This window comes from Acipenser ruthenus, chromosome 53 (genome assembly GCF_902713425.1).
Source record: "Acipenser ruthenus chromosome 53, fAciRut3.2 maternal haplotype, whole genome shotgun sequence".
NCBI classification, from domain to species: domain Eukaryota; kingdom Metazoa; phylum Chordata; class Actinopteri; order Acipenseriformes; family Acipenseridae; genus Acipenser; species Acipenser ruthenus.
In genome coordinates this window covers 8,186,113-8,203,245 of record NC_081241.1, presented here as the reverse complement: position 1 = coordinate 8,203,245, position 17,133 = coordinate 8,186,113, and the positions used below count along the sequence as shown (strand labels likewise).

The 17,133-nt window shown below is 42.1% G+C and overlaps 1 protein-coding gene across 1 annotated transcript; it reads left to right on the top strand.

Moving 5' to 3' along the window:
- Positions 1 to 681: 681 nt before the first annotated feature.
- LOC131723088 (neoverrucotoxin subunit alpha-like) lies at positions 682 to 16,402 on the top strand. The gene is made up of 4 exons (XM_059016433.1): positions 682 to 757; positions 7,757 to 7,877; positions 9,537 to 11,324; positions 15,731 to 16,402. The coding sequence occupies exons 2-4, from the start codon at positions 7,778 to 7,780 to the stop codon at positions 16,252 to 16,254; spliced, it is 2,412 nt and encodes an 803-aa protein (XP_058872416.1). The 5' UTR covers positions 682 to 757; positions 7,757 to 7,777; the 3' UTR covers positions 16,255 to 16,402.
- Positions 16,403 to 17,133: the final 731 nt, after the last annotated feature.

The window sequence follows — 17,133 nt, the reverse complement described above, 5'->3', positions numbered from 1 at the left end:
AAACTAATAGATGTTACATCTAATGGTCATTTAATGTTTGATTATGAGATGCCATATATACACAGTTCCATGAACACATATATTTCAATTCATATAGCGTTGCGATCCTGTGTGATACAAATGAAATGTCTCAAATCCTCTTTGAACTTTGATTATGGATTTTAGTGCACCTGGCCTCCAGAGGAAGGTGAGAGGCAGCAATGAGAGGCTAGTGAATTAACCCACTATCTGTCTGTATGTATGTGCCCCCTCGCCCTGCAGATTGGAACCCAGGCCTCCAGAGGAAGGTGAAAGGCAGCAATGAGAGGCTGGTGAATTAGCCCAGTGTAGGACTAGGGGCACTAACAGAAGCCATGATCGAGACAAAATAAACAAATTATTGTTACCAAAATTGTTCATGTGTATGTTCTAATAGGAGCACCTGCAGGGAAAGGGCACTGCACAGATATGCAAATATATTATGCATGACATTTTCTGTGTGGCAAAAATAAACAAGTTTCTGTGCACTTTCTTTGGATTTATTTTAAAATTTACCACTTCCCAGAAAATGGGCGGGTTCTGGGCGGGTTTTCAGGAGGAAGTGGGAGGGTTTTCAGAAAAGTAGTTGGCAGCTGGTTGGCTGCCTTGGTTAAAAGGAGAAAACTACAAGAAAGTCACCTCAGAATTTGCAAAAGAAAGTGAGTTAGCAGTTATTTAATCTTAAATAACCAAGAGCTTTGCTGAACCTGAATCCTGTATTCAATCATTCAGAAGTCTGGTGAGTGACATTTTAATATACATGATTTTTGTTTATTTTATTATTATTTTTAATATTATTGTGTATAGTAAAGTAAAAATGCACTCAGACCAGCCAGGTTTATTTATGGATTCATATTTGTAGTTTTTATGCTGAAAAGTTGAGTTTGAGCTGTAAAATGGAGTGTTGAGAATTAACACAGAGAATGTTCTTGAAATTAAAACAAATCCTCCTCGATACATATTAAAACTATAGTTTATCATTTTTATTATATATCTATTTGTTAAATTGCCTTCTGCATTGACAGATTCATGAGACAAAATAAATAAGTATTTTAGTAGGAAATATTTTATTTTGGACTTTAGCATTTATTTAGAAAGAAACGTGACTGAAGACAGTAACATTAATCTGAGTTCAGTCGAATTATAATAGAACGAACCCAAACTTGGGTACCATTGAAATTAGAAGGCTAATTTAACTTCCTGATGAATATAAAGACATACTAAATACTAAGCAGGACAACACAGCGGCTAATAAGAAAAAGCAAGATACTTGGAAAGTTGTTTTAAACTCTGGACTGCAGTTCAATGTAAAACATGTGCTGTGGGCTTTCTCATTGAATGGTGGAGTAACGTCAACATTTGCCCTGACCATTAAAAGTACAGCCAGGTGTGTTCGTTGTTTTGAATTATTTTCAGGTTATTGAATAAACAAAGTAACTTGACTTGATTCATCAGAGGTCAGTATTTGATAGCTAGTTGTAATTGGTATTAATGTATTGTAATGTATTTTGTATTGTTTTGGCCAGGTTACAATATTTGCACAATTCAGATTATTTTATGAAGGGTATTATTTGTTAGAATTAAACAGATGTAGAAAATGCAGGTTGCTATATGATGTGTTATTTTATTCTGAATACAGCAAAAAGTATTATTTGGTACTCTGCTTTGTACTGCACAACATTATGCCACTGTAGCTTTAATTAGAAGAGATACGCGCTGTGACGTTGCTGCTCAACTGCATCTTGGTACAAGTTGCATTGAGTTCTATATTTTAACTCAGTAAACAAAAGGAGAAACCCGTGCCTGAGGACCTATAGAGTTTTGAATGAAGAAATGTCGTCTTGGACATTGTTTGGACACTTCATGATTCCGACCGGTTCCTCCGAAGAGTAAACTTACAACTGTACCAGCTTATGTCAGCCTATCACAGGCCAAGTGACAGCAGATAAAATAATGTTTCTCTTCTTTAAAATAAATATGTTCTATGAAAGACTTACTGTCGACTACGCCACCTTGTTTTGTTAAGGTCAAGGTCCTTCCAAAAAAGTAATTTATAATTCTCTTCTTAACCAGGTTCTTTATTTTATTCCCCAGGAGTTCACACACACAGCACAGGTAAGTATTTTAGATTTTTAAAAGTTGCTTTATTCTCTATTTAGGCTAGATCATTTCTCAATATAACAATCTGTTTTCTCCAGCTCTCAAGGAGAAGCCTGAATAATGCAACCAAATACACAAAAAGGCAATTATACACCCCAACCCCTCAATCCCAAACTGATAGTCCAAGGCGTGACCGGATGACCATACGTCGTCCACTCCCTGGTCCAGACCTCCTCTTGGGTCCCTGTCCCAACACCTGTTTGGGCAACCCTCCCAATAGGGCACTGAGCTGCAGCTGAAGGCCTCAGGAGAGATCCCAGGGAAAACCTGGGAGGGACAAGCAAGAACAACCTTCAGGGAATGAACGCAAAGTAAATCACCACTATAGTTACTATGGTAGTCCAGCGCATGCTGGTTCAATTTCCCTGCCGGCACTGGCTTGACCCCAGTCTCTCCTTATTCCGTCCCGAGCCCCGCGGTGATATGCTGCCGTCTCACAGGTTGGAGTTCACTGCCCCCACACGCTGTCCGTCCGGTCCCCGCTCTGCTGCGCAGACACAGCGAGTATCCAGAATTCAGAACAGGTGCTGCCGCTCACAGACTGGAACTGTCCGCTGCCAGGAGCTCGCAATCCACACCCCTAACTGTACTGATCCAATATGAGTTCTCAGAAGTAATAGGAGTAGTAGCAACAATTCAAGTAAATTAAATTTAATAACAATAAAAAGAAAAGAACGCTAAAAACACAAGCTCGAGCAAAAATAAAATATTTAAAACTATACTTTTCTGCTTGCAGACATAGTCTATAAATCCTAGTCTATACGGTAATCCCATACAATAAGCACCGGAATTTAAAAAGAGGAAGGTACACAAACAATAAAAAACATTAAAAAGAAAAACAGTTGCATACAACAAGGTCTATAAAAATCTTTGTGTTCTAGTATACGGGATAAATACACTTCTCCTGTAGGAAAGCCGACAGTGAACAGAGTTCAGAGCGAAACTGCCCGATTAACACCAAAACGTAAACAACAAAACGCAAAAATTCTTGTCAGTACCTCGTTTCAATTTCAAGTCCCGCGGTCCTCCCAGAGTGAGTCCACGAAACAAAACGAAACTGACACTGTCCGTGCACAAACAAATCCCAGCTGCTCGCTGTACCTAATCTCGTCCTCTTTGTTTTCGTTTAACTTTCCCCGGCTTCTCTCTCTTTCCTATTCCGGTTCTTCCTAGTTCCACACTCCCCTGTCTTAGTTCCTCACCCTTTTTTATATCCCATAGCCCTTCTAATTCCAGTTGTTTGGGGCAGGTACCTATACACACCTGGATTTTTTTTTTTATGTACTAAAGTGAAAATACACTCAGACCAGCCAGAATTACTTATGGATTCATATTTGTAGTTTTTATGCTGAAAAGTGGCGTTTGAACTGTAAAATGGAGTGTTGAGAATTAATACAGAGAATGTCATTGAAATTAAAACAAATCCTCCTGGATACATTTTAAAACTATAGTTTCATTGTATTGTGGATCTTTTGGTGAAATTGCCTTCTGCATTGACAGATTCATGCAAAAAAAGTATTTTAGTAGGAAATATTTTATTTTGAAAGAATGTAAAGTTGAAGACTTGAGCAAAAATGACTGAAGACAGTAACATGAGTCCCAGTCCAGTATAATTATAAGAGCACATGAAGCTGTTCAGAAATGTATTGTGCTATTGCAGTAACGTGAGTCCCAGTCCAGTATAATTATAAGATCACATGAAGCTGTTCAGAAATGTATTGTGCTGTAACGGTCACCCTACACAGTTGATAGGCAACTGTACTGTCCTCCCTTAGGAGATACTACTGGCCAAATAATTAAAACTAAATAAGTCAGTAAGGGTGACTGACAGTAAAACAGGGTCGTCACAATGCGTCAATTTCACTAAACAAACACTGGTTTATTCCAAGGAACACAAAGCTTGACAAAAAGAATAAGACTAAACAATTACAGAAGAAAACAACTCAATTAGGGACAGAGTGTCAAGGAAGAGAATATAGTGCAAACAAACCCAGGAAAACAGATTAGAAATGAAGATACACAGCAGAGCTTAAGAATATAACCACAACAATTTAACAATTACTGACACGGAGGATGATTAATATACGGAATGAATAAACAATGCAACACAAAATATAAATCAACAAAATAGTAATGGAGTCCCAAAAAAGTAACTAAAGAAAAAAAAAACAACAACGATGACACAGTCAATGGAAAGAGCTCACCAAACCGGTATGGAAGTCCAGATAATTACTTGGGATGAATGTGAACGATGATGTAGAGGTCTTCAGGAGATGAAAAACATTGAGAGCGATGAAATGGATGTTTGATGAAAACTGAGGTTGCAAACAGTCCAGAACAGATGCACAAAAACATACAACCACACACTCCAGCAAAAACACAAATGAAACTACCCCACCTAATTAAGAAAAAACAGTAACTAGACAATAAACTAAAGCAGCAGACAAAAAGAAAAACAAAGGCTAAAGAATAATATCAAGCTAACAGTATAAAGATTAGGTTTCTCAAAAGGTAGACAGACTCTCTCACCAAGGTGCTAGCTACAGGCAAAAAACACACTCCCAACCCCCCACAATTAGAGAAATAAGAGACAGGTGAAGATTGACTGTGTGAGAGGATTGGTGGATGAAATTTTGAATGGACCAATGGGGTGAAAGAAAGAAAGAAATGGATACTGGGAAATGTAGTTTTTTTTAGGTTGGCCTGGCCAGGCTACTGCCTTTACTTACAGAGACAGGTGAGTGAAAATTACACCCACATATGTAGCAACAGTGCTACAGTGCTATTGCAGTAACGTGAGTCCCAGTCAAGTATAATTATAAGAGCACATGAAGCTGTTCACAAATGTATTGTGCTATTGCAGTAACGTGAATCTGAGTCCAGTATAATTATAATAGCACATGAAACTGTTCAGAAATGTATTGTGCTATTGCAGTAACGTGAGTCCCAGTCCAGTATAATTATAAGATCACATGAAGCTGTTCAGAAATGTATTGTGCTATTGCAGTAACGTGAGTCCCAGTCCAGAATAATTATAAGAGCACATGAAGCTGTTCAGAAATGTATTGTGCTATTGCAGTAACATGAATCTGAGTCCAGTATAATTATAAGAGCACATGAAGCTGTTCAGAAATGTATTGTGCTATTGCAGTAACGTGAGTCCCAGTCCAGTATAATTATAAGATCACATGAAGCTGTTCAGAAATGTATTGTGCTATTGCAGTAACGTGAGTCCCAGTCCAGTATAATTATAAGAGCACATGAAGCTGTTCAGAAATGTATTGTGCTATTGCAGTAACATGAATCCCAGTCCAGTATAATTATAAGAGCACATGAAGCTGTTCAGAAATGTATTGTGCTATTGCAGTAACGTGAGTCCCAGTCCAGTATAATTATAAGATCACATGAAGCTGTTCAGAAATGTATTGTGCTATTGCAGTAACGTGAGTCCCAGTCCAGAATAATTATAAGAGCACATGAAGCTGTTCAGAAATGTATTGTGCTATTGCAGTAACATGAGTCCCAGTCCAGTATAATTATAATAGCACATGAAGCTGTTCAGAAATGTATTGTGCTATTGCAGTAACATGAATCTGAGTCCAGTATAATTATAAGAGCACATGAAGCTGTTCAGAAATGTATTGTGCTATTGCAGTAACATGAATCCCAGTCCAGTATAATTATAAGAGCACATGAAGCTGTTCAGAAATGTATTGTGCTATTGCAGTAACGTGAATCTGAGTCCAGTATAATTATAATAGCGCATGAAGCTGTTCTGAAATGTATTGTGCTATTGCAGTAACATGAATCAGAGTCCAGTATAATTATAATAGCACATGAAGCTGTTCAGAAATGTATTGTGCTATTGCAGTAACGTGAGTCCCAGTCCAGTATAATTATAATAGCGCATGAAGCTGTTCAGAAATGTATTGTGCTATTACAGTAACATGAATCCCAGTCCAGTATAATTATAAGATCACATGAAGCTGTTCAGAAATGTATTGTGCTATTGCAGTAACGTGAGTCCCAGTCCAGTATAATTATAATAGCGCATGAAGCTGTTCAGAAATGTATTGTGCTATTACAGTAACATGAATCCCAGTCCAGTATAATTATAAGAGCACATGAAGCTGTTCAGAAATGTATTGTGCTATTACAGTAACATGAATCCCAGTCCAGTATAATTATAAGAGCACATGAAGCTGTTCAGAAATGTATTGTGCTATTGCAGTAACGTGAGTCCCAGTCCAGTATAATTATAATAGCACATGAAGCTGTTCAGAAATGTATTGTGCTATTACAGTAACATGAATCCCAGTCCAGTATAATTATAAGAGCACATGAAGCTGTTCAGAAATGTATTGTGCTATTGCAGTAACATGAATCTGAGTCCAGTATAATTATAAGATCACATGAAGCTGTTCAGAAATGTATTGTGCTATTGCAGTAACGTGAGTCCCAGTCCAGTATAATTATAAGAGCACATGAAGTTGTTCAGAAATGTATTGTGCTATTGCAGTAACGTGAATTTGAGTCCAGTATAATTAGAAGAGCACATGAAGCTGTTCAGAAATGTATTGTGCTATTGCAGTAACATGAATCTGAGTCCAGTATAATTATAAGAGCACATGAAGCTGTTCAGAAATGTATTGTGCTATTGCAGTAACGTGAGTCCCAGTCCAGTATAATTATAATAGCACATGAAGCTGTTCTGAAATGTATTGTGCTATTGCAGTAACATGAATCTGAGTCCAGTATAATTATAAGAGCACATGAAGCTGTTCAGAAATGTATTGTGCTATTGCAGTAACGTGAGTCCCAGTCCAGTATAATTATAAGAGCACATGAAGCTGTTCAGAAATGTATTGTGCTATTGCAGTAACGTGAGTCCCAGTCCAGTATAATTATAATAGCACATGAAGCTGTTCCGAAATGTATTGTGCTATTGCAGTAACATGAATCTGAGTCCAGTATAATTATAATAGCACATAAAGCTGTTCAGAAATGTGTTTTCCTGTTGTTGTTGGTGTGGGGGGGGGGGGGGGGGGGGCTTGTAATTTCAGTCCAAAATTACAAGCTGTTTGGACGTTGGTGAGTGACAAATAAAAGAAAAAACATCAAAAGATAACTTTTTTTTCACTATCCGGATCTCGGAATCCAAGCAGAACGAAATAGGTCACGTCAAGAAACCACACATACAATATTGTGAGCAAATCCATCGAACAGGGTCAAAGTTATTAAAGTACAAAAAATGAGGTGTAACATTAAAGTTTCTACTTAACCCCAACTATACATGATAATCAGGGTCATAACCAGAGCTTACATTCTACCAGGTCAAGCTTAGGTTTCAAGCTCTAGCTGCAGTATTTATATGACTGCCTGGTTTTTGACCTTGGTTTCCTCATAGTTAGTTACAGCCATGATGATAATGTATCCATAATAAAATGCACATTGATTTCCATTCTGTATATTCATCATTTTCAAAGCTGCAGTCTGGTAATGTAATTTCACTTTCTCAACACTGCACTACACTTGAAGATGGAATCTTCTGATCAGATGTGTCACCCTTGTTTTGTAGGGCCTCTTCTTCAGATAAAGCATGGCTAATACAGGGGATGAGACTCTGGAGATGGCAGCTCTTGGACGACCCTTCCAGCTGGGAATGCTGTATGACTGCCGGAAGGATCGCCTCATTCCAGGTGACTGCTGACCCTTGCTTGCACTTATTCAGCCCACACGAGTGAGACAGCACACCAGTGTGAGGCACAGGAGCAGGAGAGATTCAATAGGGAGCCCCCGCAGGGTAATCAGCCACTCTGCATCTGAAGAGTTTGCATGTACAGTAAAAGTTCAAATCTGGAAAATCTTACGTTTTACCGGAAACTGTCAACATTTACCAAGTAAGGTGGTAAATATCTGGAATTATGAAGAAATAGATCGCTTTTCAGAGATTTACCTGTTAATCTTACTATTTAGCGAAGCTTAATTGGTAAAGGAACTTAGTTTTTCTTGAGATTTACCTGTAAATGTCTGCAGTAAAGCGTTCTGTTTATTTTCGAGATTTGCTAATATTCAGACTTACTGTAACATATTGTAGGGAACCGCGGTCAACGCAGACAGGAATATCACACAGGGAGAGGCAATCTACACACAGGTGGAGGGCGGGCGTGAACCCGGGACCTCTCGCACTAAAGCATAGTGCTGATACCGCTGTACAAAAGAGCCGGCTCCTCTGCAAGGAGCGTATATCGGGCTTAAGTCTTCGTGTGTGATTACATCACCTACCAGCCCTGCTGCTGCCTTCCCCCATGCATGCTACACTATATCTGTGTATGTGTGTGTGTATATATATATATATATATATATATATATATATATATATATATATATATATATATATATATATATACCAAGCATCAAAAGAAAGTTATCACTATTATAAAAAATGGTATATAAATGATGGACATTTACAAAATGTTTTTGGTTTCTTTTTAATCACTTGAGTGACTATGACTGAAGCATATGCACTTAATCACCTAATTAGTGAGACAGTTGATTGGACGCTGGATATGGAGTGATTTCAGCTTTCATTTGCAAGCTTGAATAAAAGCAATAAAGACAATCACAGAAAAAAAATATGCCATGTCTGTCAAGAGAGCAGCGCCTTCGTGCAATCGGTGTGTTGGAGGCTGGACTAGGGCAGCGTGCTGTGACTTGCCGTCTTGGGTGCTCACAGCCAGCGATTTCAAACCTGGCGAGACGGTATAACCAGACACACTCTGTCAATGACAGCGCCACCAACTGGGAGACCAAGAGTCACAACACCTGCACCATCTTAGTGATGTCAATTGTTAATCAGCACAATAAAAAGTCACTGCACCTGCTCTAATCTGCTCAATCACATCTAGTGAATGTTATACAGATAGAAGTGATAAGTTTCTTTTGATGCTCAAATATAAGTGATATATTTCTTTTGATGCTCAGTATACACACACACACAGTGCTCAGTTTTGGAACATTATGTGGATTTGAAAAAGTTATTTAAAGCCTGAAGTAAACTTTATTATTATTATTTATTTCTTAGCTGACGCCCTTATCCAGGGCGACTTACAATTGTTACAAGATATCACATTATTTTTACATATAATTACCCATTTATACAGTTGGGTTTTTACTGGAGCAATCTAGGTAAAGTACCTTGCTCAAGGGTACAGCAGCAGTGTCCCCACCGGGATTTGAACCCATGACCCTCTGGTCAAGAGTCCAGAGCCCTAACCACTACTCCACACTGCTGCCTTGAGATAAATGCCTTGCCTTGAGATAAATGTATTAAGTTGTGTATCTTGATTGCATGGCAGGAATTACTTTGTGGAACCTAGAAGAACTAAAAGGCAGCATAAATAAAGAAAACCAGCCGATAACCGAGTTCAGTGTCAGCACCTCGGACTCCATTGAAGATAAGGCTTCTGCTTTGAAAGTGGACGCTTCCCTGAAGGCGAGTCTCCTGGGGGATTTGGTTAAAGTGGGTGGAGCTGCAAAGTACTTCAAGGATACAAAGAAATCAACAAGACAATCCCGAGTCACTCTGCAGTACTACACAACGACACGATTTGAGAATCTGACCATGAATCATCTGGCCAAAGAGAAAGTGTCTCACCCCAGCGTGTTTGAAGACAAGACAGCGACTCACGTGGTCACCGCTGTGCTGTACGGAGCTCAGGCATATTTCATATTCGACCGGCAGGTATCCTCAGAGGAGAAGCAACAGGAAATCCACGGAAAAATGGAGCTTGCAATAAGTAAAATACCTAAAATTAAAATGGAAGGTCAAGGCTCTATTGACCTGAAGGAAACAGAAAAAGCTGAAGTTGAAAAATTCGAATGTACATTTCATGGAGATTTTCATCTCAAATCTAACCCATTGACTTACCAAGACGCTGTGAAAGCCTACTCAACTCTTCCAGAATTGCTCGGGGACAAAGGAGAGAACGCAGTGCCTGTGAAGGTCTGGCTGTACCCGTTAAAGAAGCTGGACTCCAGGGCTGCCAGGCTGAAAAGGAACATAAGTGACTACTTGGTAACATTTGTGCAAACTGTCTTAGAACAATTTAATACAATTGAAATGCAAAGCAACGACATGATAAAAGACATTGTTACCCGAACGTTTCCTGAAGTCGATGAGAAGATTCAACAACTGAAAGAAAGTGGCACACAGTACATGCAGAATTTCATGAGCAAACTGTCCGCCGTGCTGCCTTCCATCCGTGGAGGTGTGCAAGAGGAAGAGTCGCTCGGAGAGATTTTAAAAAATCATGAAGAGTCCCCTTTTAACTTTAAAGAACAACATGATTGGCTGAGCAGCAAAGAAAGAGAAATCAATGCAGTGAGACGTTGCCTTGCTATTTTAAAAGACATACATGCTGTATCTTCTGTGAATGAGCTAGATGAGGAAGAATTAAACAATGAGACTGAAAATATTGTTTGCTTTACCTTCACCTCACTGCACGAGCCAGAACCATATCTGGAAGATCTAAAAAACTACCTTGAAACCCAAGCGAGTAAGAACACTCAAAGTTCAATTCCTAGTAAATATTTGCATCAGGAGAGCAAGCAATGGGTGAGCAGTGAAACTAAACTGAAGATAAAAATGTACTTGAAGGTATTCCAGGAGTTAGTGAACATCAACAGGGAGAATAAGAAAACAAAGTTCTTCATAGTGTCTAAGGAAGACCAGGAGTTTCCTGGAGCCTGCATTCTCCTGCATGAAAATGGAGCATCGAAATACATACATTTCAAGATCCCATCAAAACCTGACGTCCCTGAGGTCTGTGATGTCACCCATGACAGTGTGACTCTGAAGGTGGTGCCTCCCAGTAGTGATGCTGATCAGAAACTAAAATACCATCTGGAGTATAAGTGTATTAATCAGAAGGAATGGGCAATTCAGTCCAGCACTGATAAAACAAAGACCCTCACTGTATCAGGCTTGCAACCGAACACAGAGTATGAATTTAGATACACAGTGGAAGGGAAGTTGGGGTATTCTGTGAGCAGTGACACAACCAGCAAAGTCAAGACAACAAGTTCATCTGCACAATACACAGGTCAGTGGTTAGTTACTCTTTTTTTTAAATTTCACAAATATCTTCTATCATGACCCAGTTAGAAGGTTTGTTCACTAGCCAGGGATTCGAAGATTGTTTTAAACTAAAGCATAGCGCCGATACAGCTGTACGAAAGAGCCGGCTCGGCACTATGCTTCAGAGTGAGAGGTCCCGGGTTCACACCCGCCCTCTGCCTGTGTGTGGATTGCCTCGCCCTCTGAGAAACTCCTGCCTGCAGGAACCACTGTTCATTACACTCGGATTTGAGGCTGGCGGGGGAGAGTGTAGCATGCACGGGGGAAGGCAGCAGCGGGGCTGGCAGGGGAGAGTGTAGCGTGCACGGGGGAAGGCAGCAGCAGGGCTGGCAGGGGAGAGTGTAGCGTGCACGGGGGAAGGCAGCAGCGGGGCTGGCAGGGGAGAGTGTAGCGTGCACGGGGGAGTGTAGCGTGCACGGGGGAAGGCAGCAGCGGGGCTGGCGGGGGAGATTGTAGCGGGGCTGGCAGGGGAGAGTGTAGCGTGCACGGGGGAAGGCAGCAGCGGGGCTGGCAGGGGAGAGTGTGGCATGCATGGGGGAAGGCAGCAGCGGGGCTGGCAGGGGAGAGTGTAGCGTGCACGGGGGAAGGCAGCAGCGGGGCTGGCAGGGGAGAGTGTAGCGTGCACGGGGGAAGGCAGCAGCGGGGCTGGCAGGGGAGAGTGTAGCGTGCACGGGGGAAGGCAGCAGCGGGGCTGGCAGGGGAGAGTGTAGCGTGCACGGGGGAAGGCAGCAGCGGGGCTGGCAGGGGAGAGTGTAGCGTGCACGGGGGAAGGCAGCAGCGGGGCTGGCAGGGGAGAGTGTAGCGTGCACGGGGGAAGGCAGCAGCGGAGCTGGCAGGGAAGAGTGTAGCGTGCACGGGGGAAGGCAGCAGCGGGGCTGGCAGGGGAGAGTGTAGCGTGCACTGGGGAAGGCAGCAGTGAGAGTGGTAGGTGACATAATCACCCACAAAGACAAAAGCCTGATATACCGTTGTGCGAAAGAGCCGGCTCCTTTGCAAGCAGCATCTATCGGGCTCATGTCATTTCAGATTGCGTCGCCTACCAGCCCCGTGCACGCTACAATACATTATTTGACAATTAACAAAATGGAATTCCAAAAAGCACTTATTGCGTGTTAACCCCAGACAGAAACAACAACAAGAAAGTGATCACTAACACAATCTGGCTTTGCAGGGCGGCAATACATCTTGTTTCATATTTCTAACACTACAGTAATGATGTGAATCCCTTGCTTGCTTGTATTTTTAACATGGTTACACTGGGTAGTTACGTGACAGCTTGTAAAAAGTGAAACTGAATTCACAAACACATCTCCTTCTTTTTACCTGCAGTGGAATACATTCTGTCCTGCTAAGAGCTGAGTTTACTGTTTTAGACACGTAATCAAATATGCATTGATCAATTTCCATCAGTACTGTTCAATTGATAGCAGCATCCTGTGTAAATGACACGCCAGAGGTCCATCGGTTAATAGAGGGGATCGTATCTCACAGGATCAGATATGACAGGCTCTGTATTAACAGAGGGGATCTTATCTTACAGGATCAGATATGACAGGCTCTGTATGAATAGAGGGGATCGTATCTTACAGGATCAGATATGACAGGCTCTGTATTAATAGAGGGGATCGTATCTTACAGGATCAGATATGACAGGCTCTGTATTAATAGAGGGGATCGTATCTTACAGGATCAGATCTGACAGGCTCTGTATTAATAGAGGGGATCGTATCTTACAGGAACAGATATGACAGACTCTGTATTAATAGAGTAAAATATAGAAGTTTTACGATTGCTTCAGCTCACATTCAGCAGTTTCCTCAGGCTGTGTGACTGACATATAATCTGACCATTGAAAACTCATAAAGGGTGGAAACGGTTGTATTATTGGCTGATCGCCCCAAAACACCAACAATAACATCTGATAGCTGGTGGAGCAGGGAGGAGGGGGTAGGGAGGATGGAGGCGGGAGCAGGGTGGAGGGAGCAGGGAGGATGGAGGAGGGAGCAGGGAGAAGGGAGCAGGGAGGATGGAGGAGGGAGCAGGGAGGAAGCATGGAGCAGGGAGAAGGGAGGATGGAGGAGGGAGCAGGCACGAGGGAGCAGGGTGGATGTAGCAGGGAGGATGGAAGAGGGAGCAGGGAGAATGGAATAGGGAGGAGGGAGCAGGCAGGAGGGAGCAGGGAGGAGAGAGCAAGGAGGATGGAGGAGGGAGCAGGGAGGAGAGAGCAGGGAGGATGGAGGAGGGAGCAGGGAGGGGAGAGCAGGGAGGATGGAGGAAGTAGCAGGGGGGACAGAGGAGGGAGCAGGGTGGGAGGAACAGGGAGGATGGAGGAGGGAGAAGGGAGTATGGAGGAGGGAGCAGGGAGGGAGCATGGATCAGGGAGAAGGGGGGATTGAGCAGGGAGGATGGAGGAGGGAGCAGGGTGGGAGCATGGATCAGGGAGAAGGGGGGATTGAGCAGGGAGGATGGAGGAGGGAGCAGACAGAAGGAGCAGGGTGGAGGGAGCAGGGAGGAGGGAGGAGGGAGAATGGAGGAGGGAGCAGGGTGGATAGAGGAGGGAGCAAGGAGGATGAAGGAGGGAGCAGGGAACAGAGAACGGGGACTGATGATGCAGGGAGGGAGTGATTTGAGGATGGCGCAGACAATGACTGTTGTATGTTTCAATTCTATTTCTCTCTTTTTTCTGCCCAGTGAATGAAGTTGCAGTTGACAGTCTGCAGGCTCCAGAGCCAAGGAACAGAGCTGAGTTTTTAAAATGTAAGTCTGTTTTCACTGAAACATTTGATTGAAAGATGTGTCACTCCATTGTGAGAAGAGCTAACACTACAGAACAGGGAGGGGTGGAGCTTGAGGGCAGCAATTATTATTATTTATTAGTAATTGTGAAGCCATTAATCTACACTCCTCTCCAATAAGTATTGGTTCAGATGAATACATGCAGAATGACTGGGGGAGGGGCATTTGTTGCCTGTTTTTCCACTCCGACCTTTCTCTCCCTAAATATCTTGGTATCCCTGAATAGATAATCATCCCATCTTTTAATACATGTACAATGCATGTGAAACCAGTTGTGGGGTAAAATGAACAGCTATCCCTCCCAGTCATCCTGTGCTGGTAGTAAATGTATATTGCAGTATCACTGCACTTGTGGTATGGATTGCTCATTAAAATATTAGACAGATATTTGAAGAGTGGACGATATTCTATTGAAGATATTTAGTAAGCAAGGGGTCTGAGTGGGTAAAATGGCAACATATACCCTGTAGGAACATTAAGTGAACTGTAATTGTATGCAGAGCTGCATTTGATTAGTTCCAATTGAAAAAGTTTGATGAGATCGAGGAATTATAATGAACAAAACAATCAAACAGCAAGAGGGTTTAATTAATAGCAGCAGCAGTTTATTGAAGACAGAAAAATAAAAAGAGAGAACTTATCCAATGTCAGAAATCAATCTCAAGTAAGAATTATAGATCAAATTTATTGATTATCAACCTTAATTATTACAGTCTAAATATACTTGTCTATAAAATAGCAGGGAGGAGGGAGGAGGGAGGAGACAACGTGGACCAGGGAGGAGGGAGCGGGAAGATGGAACAGGGAGGAGGTAGAAGGGAGCAGGGAGCATACAGGAAGGAGGAGGGAGTGGGGAGGAGGGAGCAGGGAGGAGGGAGCATGAAAGAAGGAGAGTGGAGGGAGCATAGAACAGGGAGGAGGGAGCATAGAGAAGGAGAATGGAGGAGAGAGCAGGGAAGAGGGAGCAGGGATTATGGAGGAGGAAGCAGGGAGGAGGAGCATAGAGGAGGGAGGATGGTGGGTGGAGTATGGAGAAGGAAGCATGGAGGAGTGAGGTGGGATCAGGGAAGAGGTAGGAGGGAGCAGAGAGAAGAGAGGATTGAGGAGAGAGCAAAGAAAAGGGAGCTTTGAGGAGGGAGCAGGGAGCATGGAGGAGGGACCATGGAGAAGGGAGTATGAAAGAGGGAGCAGGGAGAAGGGAGCATGGAGGAGAAATGAGGCAGCATGGAGAAAAGGGAGGACAGTGAAGGGATTTTAGTGGATGATATTCTATTCAAGGTACTTAGTAAGCAAGGAGTCTGCGTGGGGAACATGGAAACAAATACCCCAGTCATTGTGCATGTATTCGTCTGAACCAATACTTGTTGGAGGGGAGTGAATATTATTTTACAATGATTAGCATAATTAATTTGTGCATTGATTGCCAGCTGCCAAATGAATTCACACAAACTCACCCAAAATAATACAAATAATCCTATTACTCTCTTCTGTACCTTTGTATCTCAATGCCGCTTCTGTTTTCAAGCTGTAGCCTCATGTCAGAAACAGCCATGGTTCATGGTTCTCAGTGATTTGAGTTTTCTAACCGTCTCTACCTGTCCTCTTCTCTTTAATCAGATTCCTGTCAGCTCACACTGGACCCCAACACAGCGTATAGATACCTCTGTCTGTCTGAAGGGAACAAAAAGGTGACATGGAGGGGAGAGAACCAGCGATGTCCTGATGATCACCCAGAGAGATTTGAGAGCTGGGCCCAAGTGCTTTGCAGAGAGGGTTTGTTTGGGACTCGCTGTTACTGGGAGATTGAGTGGAGTGTGGCATGGGCTGATATAGGAGTCACATATAAAGGAATCAGCAGGAAAGGAGGCGATGGTTCCTGTCGCATTGGATTCAATAAAAAGTCCTGGAGTTTGTCCAATTACTCTGCCTGGCACAATAACAATGAAACTGCAATAACTGCCCCCCGCTCCCCCAGGATAGGAGTGTATCTGGACTTTAATGCCGGCACGCTGTCCTTTTATGGTGTCTCTGACACAATGACCCTCCTGCACAGATTCCAAACCACATTCACTGAGCCGCTCTATCCTGGGTTTAGGCTTTATTGTTATGATTCCTCTGTAACAATCTGCCAGCTGAACTAGACTGTTTTGTGTTGTAAGAAACCCTTTGTATTGAACTCCCTGTCTGTCCTCTCCACTCCTCGGGTGAAGGGAATGTTCAATCTGACACAACTTTGGATGAAAGTTAGGGGGTAAAACGGCGCCACCTGCAGAGCGAAACGAGGTGAATTATTTGTTTGTTTTTTTTTAGCAATGAATGGGTTTCACATGAAATATGTTGATTGCCCATATATGTGAGGCAAAGTAATACTGTTGATTAGAAAGAAGTACATATCAGCCCAATAACAAGGAATAATACATTCCCTTGGCAGCCCGCAGTTTAGTGAATCCAGCTTAATATTGCAATGCGCACGGGCAAGCGCCTCATTTTTCATGGCTGGCTGCGACCCTGTATATGAGAGAGAGAGAGAGAGAGAGAGAGAGAGAAAGAGAGAGAGAGAGAGAGAGAGAGAGAGAGAGAGAGAGAGAGAGAGAGAGAGAGAGAGAGAGAGACTTAGTATTTCAATATTTAGCAAAAAAAGTTAAAAAGTTTGCTTTATTGTATGTGTTTTTTTTTTCTTCTATGATTTCCATAAAATATGGCAAACATGTATGTTCAGGTTTTTTTTCAGATTGATTGAATGTGATTTAATAAAAAATTGAATATAACTAACTGACTTTTTCTCATTTATTAAATTCTGTAGATTAAATTTATTAATACTCATTAACGCTGTTTTTCATTAAGTCTTTGCCGCAGAATTTGACAAGTTCTCTCTGCAGATTTAAGGAAATTTGACTGTAGATTTCCGTGGGGACCTTCCCAAAACAATGGGTTTATACTGCCATCTAGTGGCTGAAAATAAAACCTGGGCTTTACTGAGTTGATATGACGCTGGATTCAAAATGTGCTTCTCTTTTCAG

What these genes read in the sequence shown, in the direction of transcription:
- LOC131723088 (XM_059016433.1), top strand. Translation starts at nt 7,778, where the DNA reads ATGGCTAATACAGGGGATGAGACTCTGGAGATGGCAGCTCTTGGACGA. An exon ending in GAAGGATCGCCTCATTCCAG is followed by an intron (nt 7,878 to 9,536) that starts GTGACTGCTGAC and finishes ATTGCATGGCAG; the next exon opens with GAATTACTTTGTGGAACCTA. An exon ending in TTTTAAATTTCACAAATATC is followed by an intron (nt 11,325 to 15,730) that starts TTCTATCATGAC and finishes CTCTTTAATCAG; the next exon opens with ATTCCTGTCAGCTCACACTG.